The sequence below is a fragment of the Solea senegalensis genome, linkage group LG7 (assembly GCF_019176455.1).
Source record: "Solea senegalensis isolate Sse05_10M linkage group LG7, IFAPA_SoseM_1, whole genome shotgun sequence".
Lineage (NCBI taxonomy): Eukaryota > Metazoa > Chordata > Actinopteri > Pleuronectiformes > Soleidae > Solea > Solea senegalensis.
Window position 1 is genome coordinate 18,883,650 of NC_058027.1, and position 19,448 is coordinate 18,903,097.

Here is a 19,448-nt window from a genome sequence, read left to right on the forward strand (position 1 = left end):
GCCTTCCAGACACAGTGCTGATTATTTTGGGGTGGAGTGTGTCTTTTTTTTTCTTCTTTTTTTTGGGATCTGCACTGCTTGAGTATGCTGTAAGTGCCACCAAGACAGATGCCTGCACTCCATCCATCTCAGTGGAATAACTGTGTATGAAACTTAATGTGGCTTAGACAGTTTAAGGATCTTCACAGGGATTATTTGGTCAGCATAGTGAGTGCTTCCCTTACAAACTGCGAAGCTAAAACAAAATATTAAGTCCACGGATGATCTTAAAATGACTTGCCACACTACAAAGTTAGTACCTCTGCCACTCAAAGGTCCTGTTTCTGTACCGTAAACCTCCGTGTCAAACCATTTGAAGTGTTTGATGTAATCATTTTCTAATGGATCTTTATTGCACCCGAAAACTATTTTTATCAACTCCCAACGGTGAATGGCGCCCCTGTCAAAGCCGGTCTGCATCGCCTTTATTGGGACTATGTAACTTGCGGTTTCAGGTCAGTGCTACAGTACAAGTACGACATTTTCGAACGAGGAAGCTAAAGAAGTGACAAAGGTACACAGGTGCAACTATTCATGAGTGGATGTCATGACAAGGGACAACACTGGTCTGGCTTTCAGTCGCCGGTGTCCACTTTCATTCTGCTAGTGAAGGGATACTCAACTGAGGGCGACCTGGCCCTGTTATTGTTGGACTTGTAATTTTAATTTAAGTGTAATCTAGTGCGTTTGAGTAGTTGTGTGTCAGGCCATGTCCATGTCATTTTGTCCTCTCATCCATCTCATTTATGAATCAAGTGATAAGCAATTGGTAATATAAGCCGGGTTGAAAACGCAAGCTACATAAACTAAAGCACTATCGTTCTTTTGTCATTCTCCGGGGTTCGGGGTTTCTAATAAATTGAAAATAAAACAATGTAATCATATTTATATAAAATACTATAACATAGGCTTCTGTCCCTGGTCTGAAGACATGGTTGTGTGTATATTAGTCCTGCTTCAGAGTTCACAGACAGTTCCTGATAAAAGTTGGTTTATTTTGGTTTTCATAACCCCAGAATAAGCCTTTTATATGTGCTTTAGGTGAGGGTTTTTCTTTATGGAGGCTGCCATCTTATGCCACCATGTTTCTACAACATTGTTTCCGATATGCGTAGGCCACCGTAGTTACCTGACGTGTGTGAGATAGGGAGGAGTGAGCTTAGGGGTCCACAGACTGCATTAAATGTCACTAATTCTTACACGTTGGATCTTTAAGACATAAACACAGACTGACTGCTTCATTATAATACGCCACCTGATCTAAAGGACACCCTCTGTCGTTTTGGCCATCACATTTACCTGAATCTACATGATGAACAGAGCGAACTGGGATGCGAGGACATATCTTGTATGAAGTGCATTGCTCTGGTGTATGCAACACCTCTCTTTAGTCTCTCGTCACTTTCTAAACTTGTGTGTGATGTCAGCCCCTGTTTTTACCCTGGGGTAGAAATGGCACGGATTTGTGTGTGCGTGCGTGTGTGTGTTGTAGATGTGAGTGAAAGAGAGAGAGAGAGAGGGAGAGAGGAAGAGGGAAAGTGAGAGAGATGGGATGGTGTGGGAAAAATGCAGCGCCAGGCTAACGGTTTCCTCTGGCCTCAGATGGAAACAGGCATTTGGCCAAGTGACTTCATTCCAACCAACATTTCACATCCCAGCATCTCTCCTGGCTTTGAGTCACGAAACACATCATTACCTCGCTTACCAAGAACAGTAACTGTGAATTAGTGAAGTTAGCCTTTCACACTAACTACCATAGGACAACCACATATATAGGCATGTGTGGCTTCAGCACATATGTATACACTATTCAGAAAATAACATCAATCTCTAATTTGCTGTTCTTTATTTCCATCCAGAGTTTATATCTAATTGCTCTAATCTGCGACATTATCTGAGAATGATTCTAACTAATTTCAAAAAACAAGTCTCATGTTGATTACAAAAACCACAGGACCATGATTTAGTTCATTATTATGTTTCCTTCACCCTGAAATGTTCCTCAGCAGAAAAACTTTCCTTGTCAGTTTTGCTGGTGCACCGTGCTTATCTGGGACGGTTAGTGGCAATGCTTTCAATTGAAAGATAACTTCAGAAGTGATTTTCTGTGTGCTTGTTTCCCGCCAAGGTGATTTGAATTCAGAGCCTTTCTCAGGTGCAAGAGAGAATAGACTTGTCCTCAGGCCTGCCATTAGCCGCCCTCAGGGATCAAACTGGGTACACATACCTGCCTGGAAACAGTCATTCAGTCAGTCATGGCATCCTTCAATGCTGCGTAACCTCTCAGGCCGCCTGCCTGTTTAGAAACAAGGCAGCGGTCCAAATCCTGCCTGCTCCAGCATAGACTCACACTCGCCTGCCTTTATATTTTTAAACCAGATGTGTTTTTACTGGGCACCGTTTGGATTCCCGCGACACTACAAATATGCACTGGGCTGTTCCGAGTCCAGGATACCAGCTTTCAGAGGGGGGATTGGTTCCTCATTCTCTGGCTGACTGACCTTGTTGCAGACCTGCTAACTGGCTGAAGCACTTGCTTAATGAATGTGTGGCTGGCTGGCTGGCTGGCTCATACCTTATACTATTTGGTTTGTATTGAACAAAACACATTTACCGCCACATTGATCTTACTATATTTCCAGCCCTGTTTATCTTTTTTCCCTAAGAGCTTATTTCAGGAAATATATATCCTTTATTTAACCAGGTTAAAAACCTAATTGAGAGAATCTCTTTTTCAAGAGTGACCTGGCAAAGAAGGCAGCATACTAACATGGTCACACCTTTCAACAATACAAAGCACAGCATCCGACTCATACCAGCACAGGTTTGCAGCTCGATTAGTGACTGTCTTTATTACATTGTATTGTGAAGGTTATGCACAGTTGTTTTTTTTCTGTACTTCTTCACTTCACTGTTTTTCAACAAATTTGAGTTTCCGAAAGCTTGACTACACCACGCTTGACATTAAAATACATCCTAGATCCCCACCCTATATTCAAATACACCCTGAGATCTATAAAATGTCCTGATGAAGGGTAACATGCATGCGCAGGAATGTTGCCAAATGCATCCTCAAACCACCTGTGAATGTGTCTTCTATGATGACACTTTCAAGACCGATTAGGAATGTTCAGACCTGTACTTTGCGTGCTTTGCCCATGACTGAATCACTCAGTATGGATGTGAATACCAGGTCTGATGGAGTCTATGTTTGCCAGCAGGAAAGTACACTGTATTGAGGCTGTAGGCTTTAGCTTTAGGTTAACAAGCCATAAAAACAGCTTCAACATGCTGTAATTGTTGAAAAAAAGGCATTTTAGCTGTGAAGGTCAGAGACACCAGTTCACGTCTTTAAAAAAAATAAATCACTGACACTGTATTTGAAAAAGTTGACGCTGTGTCTGAAATTGGAGATTATACATTCAAATTAAGCTGTATTCCGTCACTCTTCAGTCCTGTGTATCACCAAGTGTATGAAATATTGTAGCGTTTTAACAGCAAGTATTACCTGCTATACTGTCTAGATTAAGTATCACTTCATATTCCATCATGCCTTAGCGTTGAGTCCATAGTGTGATCAGTGCTAAAAACACAATGAAGCCTCTCTGGTAGTTCACAGTGGGCAAACAGTCTATGAAAATACCCAGAGCTGCTGCTTCCTTTACTTTGGCGTCAGACTGTATTTCATTTTCGATCCTCTCTCTCTGTTTGAAGTTCTGCTGTCACTGCCCCCCCCTTATAGGTGTTTGTAATTTCTTGCAATGCCCAGCAATCTTTTTCACTTTCGAGCAGAGCCCAGGCGCGTGTGTCGGGTTGTCCGCGTGTCCTAGGCTAGAGCCCGCTGTGACCAGCTAATCTTTCCTCGTCAGCGTGTTTGTTCTCTCACATTGGGGCTCTGTTTGATATCTGAACACAGCTGTGCATGCTATCTGTTCATGCAACTGTGCATGTGGGATTGCGCTGCTGTGTGAAGCGCGATGAGTGAAATCAAGGAGCATGAGTCAGATTGTGGCGTGTGTGCGTGTACTGGACACTGTTGGCTGATGGGGGGCCATACACATGCGACAGTTGGTATAGTCATCTGTGTGTTTGTGGCAATGCACAAGGCTTGGAGACACAAACGTGGACACACACACACACACACACATAGGTTTGCATGGCTATTCTTCATTGGACACTGCACTAACTTCTATTCATTTGAATTGGACAATTCAAATCTTAGCCCTAAAATTAACCAGTTCCTCAGAAATAAGGTTCTGCCTCATTAGAACCAGGTTTTGGTCTCCATGAGAACTACTGGCCCTGAAAAAGGACACATACACATACACATACACACAAACACTTAAGCACAGTATTTCTTTGACTCTCAGCAGGCTTGACAATAATCTGCCCTGGGGCAGCAAAGGGTTAGTTGTTTAGAAGCTGTACTCAGCCCCCTCTCCCCCAAAGCATTCTGGGAGGCTCAGTCTTGCTAGTCATTAGGAGCTCACTCATCTTCCACCGTCTTAGATCTTTGATTAATATATTTTTTATTAAGCGTCGACTTGCTTCTTTTCGACACTGTCGTAGTGTGTAGGTGGGCAGAATCTTTTGTGGGACTGAAGAACATTGCTACTCAGAGTGAGAGGGTAATTGCAGGATTTATCAATGAAAAGATTGAAAAGAACTTTGTATTTGAAGGGAGGTCTAGAGCTGATGGAAATTGCCATTATATTCAGCACTTTCTTTATCAAGCAGAAACACTGAATATTTCTGCTTGCAGCTCCTCAGCTGTGCGAATTTACCACTTTTATCGTCTTTCACAGAAACTTAAATTGATTGCCGGTGTGAAAAATAATTGAGGTAACTGAGCTTTGGGAAATTTTGAAGGGAATTCATTTTTTTCTGACAATTAAAGTACTCGTGCAGTGGAAGCTGAAATAGACATGTCAGCATCATGTAAAAAACGAATTGCAGTGTGATCGATAAATGACCAAATGAAATATTGTTTGTCCCTCACAACATAGAATTGGGGTGAAAGGTTCCGGGAACACGTTGTTGTCTGCCTTTCCACCGTAATGAGGATTAGGCAAAGTAGCGCAATGACATGTTAACAACCCATGGGTCGTTATTGTATTCCACATCAGTAATCCCCTTCATCTGACTTAGTATTCAGTCCTTCATATTCATTTATAGCCTTGAAATAAATCAATTACTTCTGTAGTTGCCTGGGCAGGAGGAGGTGGAGTGATTACTCTGTAAACACATACTTACACACGTAAGATTGCTGGTTGGTTTTGTGTTAAAAAAAAAGCAAGTAGTCGTAGTCAGAGAGGTATCAACCCACTGATCCACCTAACTATCTGAGAAAGCAAAAAAGTTTTTTTCCCAAATATTTGAAAAATCAGTAGTTGCTCCTCTGTTCTGTTACTCTTATGATGTTGTGCTTTTGCTTCCTCTGACACAGAAGTTTGAACATGTTTACATCTCAGGGAACATCTTACATTTTAAAGATAAATCAGAGATAAATGGGGAAAGATCATGAAGGGGAGGAGTCAAATTCAAGAAGTAAGATCGGTGGTCAGGTGATGACAAGCTGTTGATTGTGGACAGAAAATAAACATCTTAAAGAAAGTAGCATCCATTCTGTACTACAGTGGCTTTGGCTGCAGTCCAGAAATCACATGAGCTGTGAAACAAAGCCGTGCTTTCAGCCTGTGAAGCTTTTGTAATGGTGCTGATGATCTTGGTTGTGGCAAAGAGAGTCTGTTAATAGATTATTTATCTGTTTTCGGTTCATTCGGTTTGTATGAGAGACACATTTAAAGGCAAAAGCTCATCATCTTTATCTGCGTCTCGTTGATGGAGCTCATTAAAACACAGTGAGCTCCTCTGAGTCTCCATAAGCTTCACATTCAGAGCTGTCAGTCACATCAGGGATAGGGGGTGGGTGTTGCCTGTGGCTTTGTAGCTAAAACCAGCTCTCTCTCTCTCACACACACACACACACACACACACACACACACACACACAGACAAACACACACACAGACAAACACGCGCGCGCACACACACACACACACACACACAGCTGTTTTATAGACATTTAGACCACAGAGGAAGCAGAGCCCCAGCGTTGTGTGTTTACAGCCAACCACAGATCTCTGACAGGCAGTGTGTGTGTGTCAGTGTGTTTGAGTGGGTGTCAGTGTGACTGGTAGTTCTAAAGGCTGATAACAGGCCAAAGTTAGATCTTTGCAAACAGTTGCCCTTGGAGATGGGGCTGGAGTGTAGCTGCTAAATCCTGTGAGTCCTCTTAAGCCTGATTCTTTCAAAAGAGTGTCTTATCGTTGCCTCCCGTCCTGCTTGCTGAGCAACACTTCCTACACGGTGTGTCGGTCTGCATCATTATTTCTTGGTGGGTGACAGTCACATGTTGCAGAGGCTGATTCAGTGTCTTCCTGTTTCTCTGTAGATCCACCGAGACAAAGAGGCAACGTTCCATCAGCCCTACAGCACGCAGCACTCAGGTAAGAGTCGACGCTACCCACAAATAATCCAAACTTGCTGGACTTGTTGGTGCTATAAATTTCAACTGCTTATTTATACATTATTCTGACTTTGTTTCTTCAATGGAAGGTGATTTATGTATGTTGCTATGAGCCGCACTGCAAGGATTACTTTCCCATCAGTGACAAATGTGTTACCCTGGGTCATTTATGCATTAATGTTTATGCCCCTTGTATCATTAAGCCCATTTCTTTGAAGTGATGGTAAATTTATGTTTGGCCCAGTGACTCTTCAAACAGTCTATTTGAATGTCACTGACGCAAAACAGTACCATTTGATCTTCTGCTTTTATTCAGCAGCCTTTCAGTTTTGTAGCCCAGTGGCCTCTGTGGCAGACAGAGAGGCCAAATATGTCACCCATGCTATAACATATTTTGCTGAATGTCGTTGTTGAATGTTGACATATAAAGACAAATAAAGTAATAGGGTGATGTTTATGTGATTCAGCTGACTGGGGCCAGTGGTTCATAGCGTCAGAACATGAAGAAGTTATGCATTGAAACTGTGATGAATAGCTGGGATTGTCTGTTTATCATCTGACTCTACTGTAGCTCTGTATGTTGTTTGTGCTTCGTGCTCAAACAGCATGCACACAAGGAGGTGGATGCACGCCATAAACACTTCAGTGATTTGATACATATTTTTGACGACTGCACAGGGTGGAAGAGACTGAACATTTTTGTATTCCACTTGACCCTGTGTAGTTTCTGGAAGAGATCCAGTACATGTAACATAACTAATTAATGTCAAGGCCAGTGGTGTCACAGAGAAACAGTAGGATAGACAGTAGAAACCATGTGGTAAGAGATGTGTTTCAGCTCAGCAGCAGTTCCTCTCATTTAAACTGTACTTAAACTGAAAACTATAGTGGAGGTTTATGCATTGAATGGTTTATGTTTTGCTTTTTTCATAACTGTCTTGCAGTGGTCGATAAGTCTAACAAGAAACAAGTGCCCCTTTGAGACAGTGAAGCTGCAAGTGTGTGTGCATACTGGCATTTGTTTACTCTTTAGGGCCTTTTCTTGCACAAAAACTGCTATTTTCAGGACTAGTTGTCCCCATGGAGACAAAAAACCTGGTCCTAATAAGGTAGAACCTAATTTCTGAAGAACTGGTTATGTTTTGGGCTAAAATTTGAATTGTTAGGTTAAGGTTAGTTTATGGCATTAACTGGTTATGGTTAGGGATAAAGTTGTGGTAGGGTTTCAGCTGTTTTGATGTATAGAAGTCAATGCAATGTTCTAAGAAGACTGTGCAAACCTGTGTGTGTGTTTGTGTGTGTGTGCATGTTAACATGCTCACAATGAAAATGTTAACATGACAGCCCTGTCAGTTGCTATGGGTCACCGTCCTGCTTGTTTTGCATGTTAATGCATGCTAATCAACACAAAACACATTGTGTATATATGCACGTAGCGGCACTTACAATTTGCGCTAAATATAGCATCTGGTCATTTGTAAGGAGAAACTTGGACTTTTTAAGGTAACGTTAGTTACCTGTGATATTGATCAAAAACATTGTTTTTTAGTAGATCTTTTAGTCCCTGAGAGATTCAATGTGGCCTAAAATTAAAAAGTATCATGAGGGGACCTCTGTGCTTAGCCTTTGCTAAACTCTGTTCTTTAATTTGACAGCGTACTGGAAATGAGCGGACTGGCTTTTAAATCAGGAAGTGACTGTAAATACAGACTAATTGAGTATATTCCAGTATTAGACAAATTAAACGTTGGACCTCATGTTGTTTGCGATCATCAGAGTGAATTCTTTTTATGCACTGGGGAACTGTGCAAGTGCAACATTTCATGCCTGTAGGATTTGTCAAGATGTTACAGAGTATTGTACTGATTGACCAACTGACAGCCGTTGCCATCCCCAGAGCCTCTAAAAACAACATGAGCTTTCTTGTCATCAGAGCAAACAGCTGATTGTTGCCACTGCAGCTGTGAGTATGTTTCAGTCATTATATGGGGAATGACTCTTAGATGTTGTCTCTATCACGGGAATAGTCGCCGCCAGACAAGAAGAATGATTCTTTGACCTCCATAAGATGAGTCACTATAGACAGAGACCAGCCTCAATAAGGATAAAAAAAAGACCAACAGATCGATAAACTGGATCAGACTGAGAGCAAAACTGCCTTTAATGTGTGTGGAAAACAGATCTGTCACATGGTGAGGAAGAGAAAGATCTGTGCTAGTGAATCAAGACGGTTGCAAAAAGGTTAGAGCACACAAAGAAAAACCCATGAACTGTTTTCGCATGATTTATTTTCATGTAGACGCAGAATAATTACATCAACAAAAATAACCAAGTAACCAAACGTTACAAACTGCAGCCTTACATAATACAATGGGCACAGTGGGATCTTCAAAGAGCAGATGCAGCAACAAAGTCATGACTCAACAACAGCCCTCAAGTCACAGCACCTCAATGTGGTGACTGAATACAGGAACGTCATTTGACAAACCCCCAAATGAAAAGCTTCTTTTGATGTGCACAGAACATGGCTTGTGACTCACGGTTGACCTAGACCAGCGTCCCATGGTGAACGCGTTTGTTGAAGGCCTCAGCTTTCCTGTCTTTCTGAGGTTGCATTACTCGGCTATCGTTTTTTTTTTTAATGTTGCTTTTCTCATGCATAAATATGAGTTCTGTTATGCTCCGCTCAATTCAGTCATCCGTGTTTGTATAGAATAAGACAGTTTTGGATGTGCCATGTTTTCAGGACAAAAATAACAGAGATAACGCAAAGATAAAATGGTAAATGGTGGCTCTACGTGCTTCTAAGTGAAGTTTTTAAATTATATAGCTTGGTGAAGTGTGCTGTCTGAAATGTGAGGAAAATAGCAGAGGATGGATTTTTATTTCAGTGAAAATAAGAGGCTACATCCCTGCAGCCTCTTGACAAAATTGTAGGGAGCTTTCATAACGGGAATAACGTTTCTCAAGCACCTCACATTTTATGTTTAATTTAGTCCGTGTGTTGCTTAAACAAACAGACAATGAACAGCACATGGCAACATGAAATCAATTTGATTTATATTACCCAAATTACACAAATCACCGTTTGCCTTGGTAGACTTTACAGTCCGCACACATAATGATATTATCTGTCCTTAGACCCTTGGTTCTGGTAAGACAAAACTCTCAATTGAGGATTATGGTTGCTAGTAATGACAGCAGAAGTTTGATTCAAAGGATTGTGAGCTGATTCAGTCCTCATGTAGTAAAAGACTTGCTGAAGCTGAAGCAGCTTGTATTGTTGAAACCTTAAAGTGTGTCCAGTGTACTCAGCGTTGGAGAGTTTGTGGTTAATGGTTACTGTAAACATTTGCTATAAGTCAGTCTAGTTTCATGAAGAACATGGTACGAAGTTAACCTGCCTCGCGTCTTAGACAAGACTTTTCTCAACTATCAAAATATACAGCAGCAAGTTTTTGTGATACGGGAACGCCTTGCAGATACTTTATCTTCGATGTTTATTAACTGCTGCATTCGCTACCTCACACTCTTATGCTGCATTCATCCCACTACGCATACTTTTCATCACCGGAGCTGTGCTTGGCTTCCTTTCACTGAACCAAACATGTCGCACAAAATACAGCAATACAGCAATATACTGTCATCCTGACTTGTGACATCTGATTTTCATAGTGCAATAGTGACATATTTTATGACCTGATATTTTAAAATAAGAAATTCCTGCTAGTTGATGATAGAGCTTTTTATACTCCTCAGATTCCTCAGGTTTTGGGATGTACTTAAATGCCATGGTCCTGTAATATATTGATATATATACAACATTTTTTTATTTATGTTATTGTAATGTCATGAGTCAGCGATTTCCCACCCGTAATGTTAACTGCACTGAAAACACCCATAACAGTAACAGTATGTACATGTAAGCTAAATTGGATTGACCTGAGTTAACTCGGCATCAGAATCCTCTCTTTTCCCTTATAGCTACTCGGCCTAGGCAAGGCTTTTGGTCATAACGTCTTTACTTCAGTGGAGTTGTAGAAACTGCAGCTTATTTCACATTTATAAATGTCATGTCTCCAGTTGTGTGAGCAAATTCTCAGTCACAACTTCAACCACCCACTGAGTCATCAGAGGGCTTTACACCTGTTCGCTGTGCCACTTGACTGTGCTTGTGTGTGTGGGTGTTGGAGTGTTTGTGTTTGTAAGAGAGAGGATGGGAGACAGCTGACAAAGCTCACAGTCCCCTTCTAGTTTTGGTGGACTGGTGTGAAGGGCTGTGCTCTGAGAGGAACCCAGCCATCCACCTACACTTCTCACATACAATAATACACACACACACACACACACACCCACACACACTTGCATTTTGCTATCCTTTGTCAGTATGAGAAAGAACGGAAAAAAGAACAAATGCAGAACAAACAGTTGCATTAACTTCCACTATAATATACTCGCTGCTGATTGCAGTCAGAGGTCAGTGTAGTTTTCATGTGCACTGTGATCATTTAAAGGACACCTGCTTTGATGAGGTAATTGGGCAACAGTCTTTTTAATAAACACAACATGCTACATACATTGGCACCTGTATGTGTACAGTGTTAACTTATTATTTGACAAAATGGATTGTTGGACTATTAAACTTTTGACCTTTCTACTCCAGCAATTACCTAAGAGAATCAATGAAAATGCATTCTCAGCATGCCTCATTGGGGCCATTACATTAAGACCTCAACAGTCTGGGCTACAGGTATGGAAACATGAATTTACGATTGAAACTGCTGACTCTTCTGAATGCCGGTTAGTGCAATATTAACCGGGTACTGTAATATTAATGTTAGACCACCCCCTCTGTAATCCCTCCTCCCACCTCCTGACCCCCACCCCAATGGGTCCTTCCTCGGCTGAATTTGGTTCCCCAGAGCCTTTTTGTTACAGCCCATACACATGGACACATAGTAGCTGATCATGAGCTAATTCAGGTCGCCTGTACAAAAGGACCTGCCCTGCGTATTCAGACACAGCTTGTGTTTTTCAGACCTCAGCTGTATTATCCAGTGTGCTCCACTCCTGGTGTTTCCTCAGCTTTTTATAGTGACAGACTGGCTGCTGTCACCAACATCAAATTAAACCTCCCACGTTCTTAGAAAATACAGGGAAAAATAATAATATGTGACAAAAGTTCCCCAGTGACAAAAATAAATATGGATTTATCTGTAAGTGCTGATATTATCTGGCCGACCTCATTTTTTGTATCTATATATGTAGATGTGTCCTGTATGGTGGTTCATATGTAGGCACATGCAGTAGGTACGTAGGTTCATATGTATGCATGTTTGCCATGTTCAGTTTTACCTCTGCTTCATTCATCTGCACCTACATCTATCCCTGTCCTGCCATCTCTCAAGAGTGGTTTCATATAGTTTTTGCAGTTGGTAAAATTGTGATTTCCTAATCAATAAATCAATTTTGATTCAATCATCAATAAACATTGGTGGTGATTTATATTTTTCTATGTATGTTTGCAAAGCGACTACGGTATAACCAAGAATATTTTAGTGCCTCATTAAAAACACGTAGCCTCACAGATACGTGAGCACTGTTACTGGATGCATGCACATACAGGACACACACATGCAGACACAAACGGAACTTCCTCCAGTTCACATGAACTGGAGTCAATGTAAAATTTTCCTTAGGGATGAAAAACAACTTCCTCCTCAGGCAGAAAATGGACATGAGAAATGACGCAAAATAACAAACCCAGTGCAATGATCTCATCCAGTTGTTCTTGGCAGCTGGCTAAAGTAAGCCTATTGCAGTACAGCACATTTGTGGCTCAGTACAGTCTTCCTCTTTTAGGTCTGGGTCTAGGTCCTCTATTATCAGTGCATGTCCTTACATGTACAAAAAATTGTAGCTATCAAACTTGTTGCATAAGAGTTGCTGTACTGTTTGCAGAAGTGAAGACGGATTGCATTTTATTCACTAAGGGGGGCTTAAGAATATATATATATATATATATATATATATATATATATATATATATATATATATATATATGTGAAGTTTGTGTATGTTCACTTAGAAATGGCCCTTGGTCATTTGCTGCTGAATGTCATTTGCTGCTGTATGGTTATTGAGTATCTGTGCTTGTTGAGATGCACTGAGCTGGGCCTTCAGGCCAAGGGTTTACCATGAGACCAGTGGTTTTACAGCTGCTTTTGTGCCTTTAAGATATTAAATGTAATACTTTCCTGGCTGTGATTCAGATAGAAGAGTTATCCAGTGAAGTGCACATTAATGTGGCTGATGTTTGCGAAAAGACTCTAAAATGTGTGCGTGATATGGACAGCTGACCCACAGCAGGGCAATCATTTTCAGTGTATTTTTTTTCCCAATGGCAGTATAACAAAAGGTCAGTGTATATCACACTGTGAGCTTGAACACATGCTGTATACTTTGATTTATGAGGACTTTTCTCTGTGTTTTTTAAATCACATTCAACAGTTTTCTCTAACTTTCCCTTAGGAGCAAAAATCAATCTTTACTAATATTGTGATCTGATATTCATCATGATAATTATTCTTGTCATGACACATTTTTGGGCCATATTGCCCAGCCCTAAAATGATCCTCACAAGACACTTGTCTACTGAAGTGTAAATTACTGCTGGCTGCCAATCCAATGCAAAATACTGCAAAAGTATTTAAAAAAAAAAACTTAAAACCCAGGGTGAATATGTGACGCTGCCCTGACAGAAAAATCGTTTTTGGTGTTCTTGGTAAAGCATCAGCATCATTTTCTCTTTTCTTCTCTTTTCACCCTCAAAGCTGTTAGAGCACACAAACAGTAATTGTTTACCTTTTGTGATTCAACACAGGTGGCTGTGGTCAGGACAGTTGGCCATTGATCCGCCAGGCTTTTCACACCTTGTCAAATTCCGACATGGATGTCTAACAGAGGTGCTTGTGTTTCAGACCAGGGAATGAAAACATATTGTTTTGGAAACCTTTTTTTTCCCAGTTAAACAGCAGAGTGCTGTTATTGAGAAATGACATGGAACGTTCTGACATGGAATAAATCACACAACCATAATGTTTTCCTGATTGTCTCTGATGCATTGTTTCCCAGTTTTCTTTCCTCCTCTTGCTTTACACTGTCAACTTCCAACATTTAAGATTTAATGCTTGTTTTTTGTTTGTTTGTTTTTTTCAGGATCCTCACAGTCTTCAGCATTTCCAAGTTTGACCAGTAGGACAGACAGTACCACCAGTTGTCCCTCCACATCTCACAGAGATTCTGGCAGTGATATAGAAAGCTTCCTTAACACAGATCCAGGATATGACAGCGTCCTCCGAAAGGTCTGACCCACTTCTGGTAGATTTTCTATTTGTAGCTGGGGTTGGGTGGGAAGCTTCAACTCCAGGAGGAATTGAAGGCTCCTCCATATTTCACATGTTCCAAGTCTTGCATCTAAGGCTGCAAAGGACGGTTATTTTCACAATAGATTAATTTGCCAATTTTTTCGTTTGGTCCATAAATAAGTCAAAAAATCTTGATCAGTGTTTCTCAAATCTGCAAAGCGATGATCTTTCAGATGCCTTGCTTTCTCCACACACCAAAAGTATTCCGTTTTAATGATTCCTTTGTTGTTTGTATGGAGCGAAAAGAAAAATCTTAGAACTTGTTTTAATTCTTTAGAAAACACCTCTGCGGTACAGAAGTTATGAATATGGTCTAACTACACTCATTTTGCCATCCTCTTCAGCTGCATCTACTTCTTGAACATGAATGTTGAGATTTTCTTAAAACATCTGTCATGTCATTTAAAAAGATGAAATTTCAATTTATCTTTTAAGGCTTTTCAACAAAGCCAAAAATGCACTGATCAATCAAAACTTTAAAGCCAATTACCTATTTTGTTATAGTGTTTTGCTGCACCACAATTACCTATTTAAATGAAATGGTTGCTTGATGTTCATTTGTGACGAGCAGACTCAAATTGCTGGAATATAAAATAAATGAAAACACAAATTTTTTATGCACATATTTGTATTTGATTACCAGATAGTAATCAAATGTGTAAATTACAGGAATTACACAAACTTTCCAACTGTAAATTCAGGCAGCACATTTATGTTGAACAGTGAGAAGATAATATGCGTTTCCTCTGTAACTAGACCTCTAGGATTATATGCTACATATGAAGTAGCTATTTTGTCTGTGTGCTTGGCTTTTTATTCATCAGCAGCCAAGGCTCAGTTGCCAAACATCTTCTAAGTGTCTTTTTAAACCAGTAGCTCTATGCTGCTGCTGTTGCTGGAGAAGTGGCAGCCCTGGTCCCTTCTGTCACTCAGCTGGTATTGAAAGTTTGTTTGAAGCCAGGCGCCCTTTGGTTAAAGTTGAAATACTTGTATTTCTCATTGTTGTCGAGCACTTGAGACATGCTCATGGTAATGTGAACCATATATCATTTTGTTGTAAACAACCGTGGAAAAAGTCAGCACAATGAATATCAGCTGCCTGGGATTTTACAGTGTGAAGCTGAAGGTTAGGCCCTTGTATTCCAGTGTGGTAACTCTTGTGTTTCACTGGAATGTAACATGCTCACTAATTACGGTGTATAAGGATGTGAGTGTCATCTCAATGCCTAAAATATAAAATGAAAAGCTCAAACATACACTGCAGTTAGAAGCAGCCTGACATGCACACACACACACAAATGAACCCATGTCTTCTCTCACTCCCAGAGGAAGTTGTGCGCGCTGCATAAAGCAGATCTTTCATCCCTGCTCTTTCAACAGAAGCAGCTCTATGCTTGACTCTCACACTGCAGCTGGCGGCACAATAGTCCCAGTTAAAGCCCACACCTACAAATTAGCACTAAATGAACTATCCTAAACCTGTGTGTTTGTGTGTGTGTGTGTGTGTGTGTGTGTGTGTGTGTGTGTGTGTGCGCACACAAACATGAGCCCTTTCCCACCAGACCCAGGCCAAATCACATTCTACAGTTTCATTCAGCTTATGTTGTAGACCTGTCAGACAGGTAAGACTAATACAAGATAATGCAACGAGTGGGACACATTTCTGGCCCTCTTCACCATAAATAATACAGCATCAGTTGCTGAGATTTATATTATATAGTGTAAGTGACAAATAATGTACATCCCCAAGACCACCCTGCATCTGTGATGTATAAACCATGGAAACACTGTTTGCACCATTCATGGAAAAGTGTTTGTTTTTACATGGTACCCATTATTTATTGGTACTTGCTTTAATGTCAGTGTTGCTATAAATTGGATCTGGCTCATTATCCCAGAGCCTTTCCATTTGGTCCTCATTATAGACCATTCCTGTGGGCTAAATAGCTCTTCCAACATTCACTTAATTCATCATGTGCATCAGTGAAGAAACACTGATGGATACAACGTGATAGGTGAGGCAATTAAAGGAGTTTTGCTTCTATTCTATGCGACTCATTTTGGGTTAAGTGTATCCAGGGTGAACTGTTCCACTTCCTGTGTGCCTCTCTTAACAGAGCAGGACGAACGCATCCAATTATAGTTTCTTCATGATAAGAGCATTGATTAAATGTGAGATTGAAGTTAAATAAATAAATAAATAAATACTTTCACACATGTCTGGTCCTTGAACTAACAAACCACTCTTAATTTCATTAGCGTTTTGGCATTGACTTCAGTCATTTTTGAATTAATGAAGCTGTTACACGGCGCATGATAAAACATCCCTTTTGGTGATGCCTTATACACTTTGACAGTTTCCTGTATTTGTATAATGCTATGCAGCAGGATTTCTGAAGAATAATATCAACTTTTTATTTTATGTCTGCAGAACGATGAACAAGTAACAGGAGGAGACAGCACCAGCGAGGTTTCTGTCTCCTGCTCCTCCACAGACGACACTGCCAGTGTGGGTCCGTCCAGCTCCAGTCCTGAGGGCAGCCAGGGACTGGTCTGCAGCTGGAGCCCAGAGGAGGTCATCCAGGCTGGGGCTACTACCTCTGTAGGACTGGATGGAGGAGTAGGAGGAGCAGGAGAAGCTGAAGAAGAAGCCAAAGATAGAGTGTCTGAGGTGCCGCGGCGCTCTTGTCTCTTCCGGAACAGCAACCGCTCCCTGTCACCTCTTCGCCGCCACAGCTGGGGCCCTGGTAAGAACAACGGTGGAGACACAGAGATGAACCAGAGGAGGTAAGTTATATTGTATTCGTTAAGATGAAGAGTTTCTGTGTGGATTAAATGTTGGATTTTGAGTTGATTTCGAGGAACCAGTTTTCTCAAACCTTTACTGCTGCTGCTGTTTTCCTGGTGTTAGGCAGTAGCTGTCAGTAAATGCGATGAGTACAGTTAAATTATTAGGCCTTGTTGATGTAACTCCCTCTCTGTCCTCCTGGTGAGACCAGCTGTGTTGCCGTTTGTCTGATGTTGGTAGGGAGCTGTCAAATTTGTGCTTGCATGAGTACACACACACACACATGCACGCATGTGCAAACACACACTTAAAGATGCACACTTGTTCACACTCGGAGCCTTGTGTATAGTAGTCACCAGTAAACATGTACCATTGGACACTCATGTTGACACACCAACCATGCTGGAACAGTGACATGTCAGCAGAGTAGGTGCCTGGCAATCAAATGCCTGTGCCATGATGCTGGTGTGAAAACCACTGCTGTTTTTATGATACTGGAGTTCAGCAGAAACAACCATCACCAACAATCTTTCATCTCTGCCCTGTCTTTTCTTGATCAAACAGCCTCCATCGTGACAGAGGCTGTTTGATCATTCATCATTGATCTGTTTTTCTCAGACAGTGGGTCGAGACCAAAAGTTTGGCCTGCAAGACGAGACAATACTGTTTTACGCCAGCACATGTTGCATTCAGCAGCACCTCTGAACATCCACAGACAGACAGTGAGCTGCGGATACTCTCACCATAACCAGGATTTTTACTGGGCTGCGCCTCTCTGCCACTTGCTTCTGCCTCGAAAATTCAGTTCATGTCTGTCTTCACAGAAAACACTGTTTTCTAAGAAGAATTGAATTGGGTCAATTTTGTGTTTGTAACAGAAACAACTAATTTAACCTGACAGACTGATGTGAGTTAAATTTCAATTTTAGCTGGTAAGAATTGTTTATCAAATATATCCATAATAACATGGAACTGAAAAACTGGAAGTGTAGTCATTATGAGGCTGCTGATATTTAGATCTAATTAGCTCAGACAGTTGCTAGAATTGCAAAAAAATGACACAGAAAAATGCATTGCAACAAAACGGTCTGCCAAATCTGATGAGGGACTGATAAGGGCTTAAAATGATGTCAGTCAGTGAGACATACGTGGCGTCATCACTTCCTGTATCTGATTACCATTTAAACATTACCATTCTAATGTTTTGTCACACCTTAAAGGAATAATGAGCAATGAGCATGTGATTGTTTGTCTGTTGGTGAGAAAAGCTCCTCTGTCTGATTAATAAGAAGCTGCTGTCAGTTACTTTATAAATTAGCATAAAAGGAAAATAAAGTCCACATTTATGTTTGTATGGAGAGTTGTGCACTTATAACCACCTGGTAAAATATAAAATAACCACTCTTTGATTTTATTTTCGTCACACACCTTTACATGTGTTAGTAGGTGATTTTTTTTTTTTTTTTGGTTTCCTAGCTTGATCATAGACATGAGAGTCGTATCAGATTTTTATCAACTTTCTTGTCAAACTGTTGGCAAGAAAGTTTATTTCCCAAAATGTTGATCCTACCTTCAAGATCAAGGCTCATGATAAATGTGACTCATAGCCTTAGAGCTGTATTCAGTGAGGATCATAGACTCATGATTAGGTCAAATTGATGTGTGCTTTGTTTGATTATGCTCTTCATGAACTGCCATCCCCTCATATCCCAAATCATCTCACACATCATCCACTTCCTGTCTCCATCCCATCAATCACCTCCAGTTCCATCTCTAACCTGGGTGAAGGGAAGCTGACCTTTCACAGAAGAAGGTATTAATAAATCTGTATAGATGACATGTAATGCAAAAGCCTCTTTATGTGTAGCCTTTGTGGACCTAATACTTTTTAATGTATGCAGGACAAAGTGCTGCACTGTGCTCCATCCCTGCAGGCTACCGCTCTAAAAAATGTTGCTCTTTTCACTTTTTGGCGTGTGCATGATGTGCTATGGCAGTGGTAATAACAAGCAACCACACAGAAAGAAGGAAGTTGGCTCTGGAAGCGCACAGAACCGTCTCTGCCAGAGACTGAGAACGGGTTTTTTTAATGTAGTAACAAGTTCCCATAGGGAATTTTTCAAGACATCAGTGGAGTTTTGAATTCAGTCCTAGAGTGTCCCACAGCAGTGAAAACAGGATGGGAGATTTGTTGGAGGTCAGCTCTGTAGCCTGAGCCAAACTGCACTTTGGATTTGAAACGAAGGTTGCTGAATATGAAGAATGTCTTGTACCTGTAGCAGCATTCACACTTCAGGTTTCAGCCTGTTGTGGTATGACTGCAGTGAAGCACTGGAGAGGATCCTAGATCTTTGAAATGTTTACTTATCACATATTCTTAAATGTTATACTACACCCTACCTAATTCTTTATATTAGTTTTGATGAATGCTGAACTCAGAGTTTTGTTTATATCAAAACTATAGGGTGATATTGCATTTCTAAGGGTACTAAAACATTTCTGCTTATAACTGCATATTTTTACTAATATCCTTTGAATTTTGAGATGTTCTGAGCTGCATTAGCATTGGCTTAACATAGACTTCTGCATTTTTAACATTTAAAATGCAGGGAACACACCGTATTTGCTAATACAGCTAATCATGACCATTAATATCAGCCATCATT

General features: G+C 40.7%; 1 protein-coding gene across 9 annotated transcripts in view; it reads left to right on the plus strand.

The window, feature by feature from the left end:
* The window catches only part of LOC122772053 (A-kinase anchor protein 13), a 90,395-nt gene that overhangs the window by 40,333 nt on the left and 30,614 nt on the right, over positions 1-19,448 (plus strand). For 7 of the 9 annotated variants that reach the window (XM_044029708.1, XM_044029704.1, XM_044029706.1 and 4 more), the window contains exons 10-13: positions 6,493-6,547; positions 13,786-13,931; positions 16,426-16,781; positions 18,548-18,595. In XM_044029708.1, the coding sequence (XP_043885643.1) occupies positions 6,493-6,547; positions 13,786-13,931; positions 16,426-16,781; positions 18,548-18,595 (605 nt within the window). The remainder of the gene's footprint in view (positions 1-6,492; positions 6,548-13,785; positions 13,932-16,425; positions 16,782-18,547; positions 18,596-19,448) is intronic. The other 2 variants (XM_044029709.1, XM_044029712.1) reach the window with 1 other exon arrangement.